Source organism: Notothenia coriiceps, unplaced genomic scaffold (assembly GCF_000735185.1).
Source record: "Notothenia coriiceps isolate Sejong01 unplaced genomic scaffold, NC01 NC01_scaffold00024642, whole genome shotgun sequence".
Lineage (NCBI taxonomy): Eukaryota > Metazoa > Chordata > Actinopteri > Perciformes > Nototheniidae > Notothenia > Notothenia coriiceps.
The window spans coordinates 46,585-52,584 of NW_011357343.1; the positions used below are offsets into that span (position 1 = coordinate 46,585).

Consider the following 6,000-nt stretch of genomic DNA (forward strand, 5'->3'; position numbering starts at 1 on the left):
CTACTTTTACTTAAGTAAACAATCTGAGTACTTCTTTCACATCTGCACAATGGGAACACCCTTTACAGTCTATGAGAACGCCCTCACAATTTCCATTATTTGTATAGCATAAGTGAGTAAATATAAGAAATACATTCTGCTTTTTAATTAAAGGCAATTCAAATGTTGAATGTTTTTGAGGAAATATATGTTTTTTTAATTGGTTTGGCCTTTATCAGAATATAACTTTTGAAATGTCACCATAGAAAAAGGGCTGGTCGGAATGATAAAATACACACATTCTAAAATCCGTTTATTAATTTCAACAGAAGTGTTGTTATAGTAGGCCTAGTTGTGCTACATTTTCACATTATTGATAACACATCTTCAATTTCTAAAGACTTTGTTTCTTTTTTAAATGGAGGATGTGTTGTAGCATGCTTTTATACAATTAAATAATACTGTTAAATATGGTACTCTTTTCCTTATTTTCAACGTTTCGTCCTAACGATGAACTTGCATATAACGGTTATGTTTCATTAGATGTTATTATTTATATGCTTTTATTTTGGAAAGACTTTCATTAAACTTCCGTGATCCTTGTTTTTAAGCGACATGTGACCAGGAAGCGTCACTGCTATATCACTTATGTTCAGTTATATACATCCATGGTTATACACCACTGTAATAAAAATGAAAAAATAATTGGGAATTGTTGCAAGAATATCGAAACTATCAATTTCTCTACGGACAAACTGAATGTTTCATATGCTGTTTTATTTTTCACAGTTTAACCAATCTTCCTTGATACAATATTAGTTACATAATCAGTATAATAACATTTTATTTTAAAATAAATACAAATGTATGATATTCAGTGTGTGATATGAAAGGTTTTTAAGATAATATTTTTTACTACAAGTGACAAGGGATTTTTTCCGCCCAGAGCGATGCTTCCCAGGTCCATTTCCAAATATTTACGTCATGTAATGTTCTTGTTCAGACAGGATATTTGTATATTTTATATATGTATTGTTATATATATTATCTGATTTATATAAACGCATTGGACTTTAATATGTGTCTACATTTCCATATTGAATAATTAGGCTGCTGTTTTCCAGTTTAAAGTGCAACAGGAAGAATGCTGTTGGGTCATGAATTAGATAAAATATGATAACATAGATTCAAATAATGAAACAGTGAAAATAGGTAAAATATGTTCTTTCGTTTACAGTTTTGATGCAGGAGGTGCTGCCTAACCATGGATGTATGCCTGACAGTCAACTCTCAGGGCAAAAAGGTCGCTTGATGATGACGTAGTGCAACATGCGACGAGGAGCCGTGTTCTCCACGTTGTTTACAAGAAGGTGCTGCCAGTGTGTTTTTAGCTTGCTTTATTGCTCGGTTTACTCTTAAATCATGGAGAAAAAATCCACCGGGAATAAACCTAAACCTGCAAAGATGAAAGACAGTGCAGACCCCGTCAGAAACTTCGAGAAATGGAAGAAAAAATACAACAAGACGAAAGCACGAGTGAAGAGCGACAGAGTCCCAAAGAAGCCCGAGTGGCAGGTCGAAAGGGAGTATATCGAAAAGCTAGTCAGCAGGTATTCAGAAATAAACAGCAAGGAGGCTGTCAGGTTTTCAGACTTCCCCATTTCAAAGAAAACCTTGTTAGGTTTGCAGGGGATGCAGTACCGACAGCCCACCGAGATCCAGAGGCAAACTATCGGCTACGCTTTGCAGGGTAAAGATGTCCTCGGCGCGGCTAAAACCGGCTCTGGGAAGACTTTAGCCTTCCTCATACCGGTGCTAGAGTGCCTGTACCGCCAGCAGTGGAGCTCAGTGGACGGCCTCGGTGCCCTCATCATATCCCCCACCAGAGAGCTCGCCTATCAAACCTACGAGGTCCTCCGCAAGGTCGGCAAGAACCACGAGTTCTCCGCGGGGCTCATCATCGGTGGTAAGGACCTGAAGAGCGAGTCCGAGAGGATCCACAACACCAACATCGTGATCTGCACCCCGGGACGCCTGCTCCAGCACATGGACGAGACGGCCACCTTCCTCGCCTCAGACCTCCACATGCTTGTTCTTGACGAGGCGGATCGCATCCTGGACATGGGGTTTGCTGATACCCTCAACGCCATTGTGGAGAACCTCCCCAAGACCAGGCAGACGCTGCTGTTCTCCGCCACACAGACCAAATCCGTCAAAGACCTGGCCCGCCTCAGCCTCAAAGACCCGGAGTATGTGTGGGTCCACGAGAAGGCCAAGTTCAGCACACCTGCCACCCTGGAGCAGAGCTACGTGGTGTGTGAGCTCCACCTGAAGGTCAACATGCTGTTCTCCTTCATCAGGAGCCACCTGAAGAAGAAGATCATCGTCTTCTTCGCCTGCTGCAAGGAGGTGCAGTACTTGTTCCGGGTCCTCTGTCGCCTCAGACCTGGCATGCCCATCCTAGCTCTGCATGGCAAGCAGCAGCAGATGAAGAGGGTGGAGGTGTACAACGACTTCCTCAGAAAGCAGAACGCGGTGCTCTTAGCCACAGATATAGCCGCCAGAGGCCTGGACTTCCCCACAGTCAACTGGGTGCTGCAGTTCGACTGTCCGGAGGATGCAGACACCTACATCCACAGGGTGGGCCGCACCGCCAGGTACAAGGAGGGGGGGGAAGCCCTCCTGCTGCTGCTGCCCTCTGAGGAGAAGGGTATGATTGGACAGCTGCAGGAGAAGAAGGTCCCCATCAATAAGATCCAGGTTAGACCTCCCACATCCACAGCATCTCCATACACACACACACACGCGCACACACACACACACACATTGAGCAGATGAAAACCCATCTGCAATTGTTTGTGATCTCGTAATACATTTATACGCAGTGGTTTGATGTTTTATTTCATCAACACTGCATTAACACTGGTCATCAAAAACATGTGATTAAACGTCATACATTACAATTTATAGCCGAATGTTGTCATTTCTCAGTGCTGTTTGTTTCAGAAACTGAAAATGATCAGTGGTCAGTGACTTGTTTCTGGAGTTATATGAGTGACATCGAATTGTCTTATTAGTTAGAGAATGTCAATATTGTATTTGGCTTGAAGCCTTTCAACAGTGAAGTGCTTTAAGCATACTAAGAAATATGTTTTATACATTTCTAGGAGTGATACAAGCTTAGTATGTATTACACTGAGATATCCCCCTAAGAAGTCTTAGATGAAAAAACCATTCCTTTAAATCATTTCACATCAGTTTTTCTGAGAAATGTGCTTTTTATTGTTAACTTAGACAACATTATTATATGCATATGTTACTCGACATATAGATTTTCATTGCAATAAGGTACCATTTATAAATGATACATTTATGTTATTGGTCAGAAACTCAAAAATGCAACACAAGCAATATACAAGTGTTGGATACAAAAAAAGAGCAGAATACAACATGTGTTGATCAGTTGTGTTTTCTGATTGGTCGCAGGTGAACCCAGAGAAGCTGCAGAACATTCAGCAGAAGCTGCAGGCCTTCCTGGCCCAGGAGCAGGAGCAGAAGGAGAGAGCTCAGAGGTGTTTTGTTTCCTACCTGCGCTCCGTCTTCCTCATGAAGAACAAAGAGGTGTTTGATGCCTTCAAACTCAAGCTCAACGATTACGCTCATTCTCTGGGCCTCGCCGTGGCTCCGAGGGTTCGCTTCCTGAGTAAAGCCCAGGCACAGAAAGAGGAGAAAGAAGCAAAGAGGGAGGAGGAGCAGTCTGAAGAAGAGGTGGAGCTGAAGAGCTTTAAGGCCCAGCTGAAGGGGAACAATCCGGAGGAAAGTCAGAGCTCAGAGTCAGGGGATGATGAGGAAGGAGATGAGGATCAGAAGGTATTAGGTCTGGGTGCAGACAGCGATGAGGACGAAGATGATCTAAGAGACTTGGACTTGCTCACAGTCAAAAGAAAAGACGTGTTCAATCTGACGGGGGATGGTGAGAGTTCAGGTGAACCTGACGAGGACTCGAATGTGAAGATGGAAACGGAGACGAAGTTTAAAGAAGCCAAAAAGATCCTCAAGAGAAACTTCCAGGTCAACACCAAAGTGACGTTCAGTGAGGAAGGACAGGCCGTGCAGACGTGGCCCCCTGTGCAACGGGTAGTGACTGCTGATGATGAAGACGAGGGGGTTTCAGGGATCAACATGGAGAAGGCCAGGGAGAGGCTGAAGCGCGAGGACCAGGAGTTCGACAAGCTGGAGTACAGACGCAAGGTGAAGGCCAAACACACGGAGAAGAGGCTGAAGGCCAAGGCTGCCAGGAAGGAGACCAGCAAGCACAGAAACAAGTCTGACGATGAGGAAGACGAGGTGATTGCTTACCTGGCCAATCACAGCGACGACGAGTTCGACCCAAGCTCCCTGCCAGACCCTGACAAAGTGAGATCTGACGAGGAGGAGGAGGAGGAGGAGGAGGTGGTGACAGCAACCAAACGGCAGCACAGCAGCGGTGAGGAAGAGGAGGAGCACACAGTGGGGAAGAGGAAGAAAGTGAGGCAAGAGAAGGAGGATAACACTCCCCTGGACACTGGCCTGTCTCTGGCTGAAGACGAGGAGTTAGTCTTACATCTGCTGGGAGGCGGGAGGTAGACAGGAAAGAGGAGGCGGGGCTTAAAGGAGGCTTTTCCAACAATAAACTGGTCTTTTAAATAAAGTTGAATTACAAAATCAAGAGTGAAAGGACTACAGGACATTTTTGAGTCTGTTTGTAAACCTTGATGACATCATTATCAGGTTTCTTTTCTTCATAATGAACAACTGGAGTAGTTACTTTGTTTAATGGCTCTTACATCTCTAACAGTAGAGTGATGCAGGAATGATTCAATAAACCTTAGAATCATTCCGTTTTCTTTTTAACATGTTATTGATTGGACGCCTGTGATGTTTCCGTTTTGTTCAACAACCCAAAATATGCCAGTAATTACCCCATTCGTGATGGTCCAAAGCTTTCATGTGTTTAAAAAAAAAAAAAAGCGGTTGCTAACAAATGTTTAAATGAGACTGCTTAATGTCAGCATGGCCAACTCTAGCTGCTTTTAGTTAGCCGTGGTGACATGAAGTCATGCGGCCGTGATTTAGTTGAGTTTATAGCCTGACATTAGCTTTTTACTTAACCTTGCAATGTTAACTTCCGGGTTGGCCTACAAAAACACTTCATCACTGCACTACGTTGTTGTTGAGAGTAGTCAAAACCATCACTGCCGCTATGAGTTTAAAGTATAATGTTTGTATTTGTGATGTAACAAAAGCATTGACTTTTTGTATTATTGTGAATGTTTACCCATCAGATGTTGGTATAGCTGCAAAAGGAGAGGATATGAGTTTCCTCCTGGATGTTTATTCCTTTTCAATCTGCAGTCTTGTGTCGAGCCTCTTATTTATCCTTCTCTCTTAAAGTTCTTCTATCAATTACCTTCATCATCAGAGAGCTTGTAATTATTGAAATGTAAAAGTCATTTCATATCAGAATGCTGTTGCCATTTTGGCAATAACTTGGCTGTAAAGTTATTCAATCAAGTAAGTTGTGTTGCTGATGTAAGTGTTGAGTGCAATGCTTTTGATTCTGGGCAAAACATTCTTGACAGCTAAATTCATTTTATATGCATACATGTAAGATCTGCATCATTTCTGGATAGTTGCCCAAACTGGCTGAAAACTTGCAGGTAGTAAATTGTTGTTATACAATATCATACAAATGATCAGTTTTAAAGGTTTTGTTCCTGCATAATTTTTTTTTGTATTGTTTCTTTTCTAAGAAATAACGCATACCAATTATTTTTTTATTTACAGGCAACATTAAAAAAAAAATTGTATAATTGTAACTTTTTATTTTCAAAGTGACAATTGAAAAACACTAAACTTTTTAGTAAAAATATGAATTTGTGCAAGAATTGCAGTAATGGAATAACACTTTGTCTTAGATTTACCTTGACACACACACACACACACACACACACACACACACACACACACACACACACAGAC

General features: G+C 42.2%; 1 protein-coding gene across 1 annotated transcript; it reads left to right on the forward strand.

Annotated features, from left to right (window-relative positions):
* The first annotated feature begins 1,292 nt into the window (after window positions 1–1,292).
* Window positions 1,293–5,832, forward strand: ddx10 (DEAD (Asp-Glu-Ala-Asp) box polypeptide 10). The gene is made up of 2 exons (XM_010782347.1): window positions 1,293–2,739; window positions 3,466–5,832. Exons 1-2 carry the CDS (start codon window positions 1,402–1,404, stop codon window positions 4,603–4,605), a joined length of 2,478 nt encoding a protein of 825 aa, XP_010780649.1. The 5' UTR covers window positions 1,293–1,401; the 3' UTR covers window positions 4,606–5,832.
* Window positions 5,833–6,000: the final 168 nt, after the last annotated feature.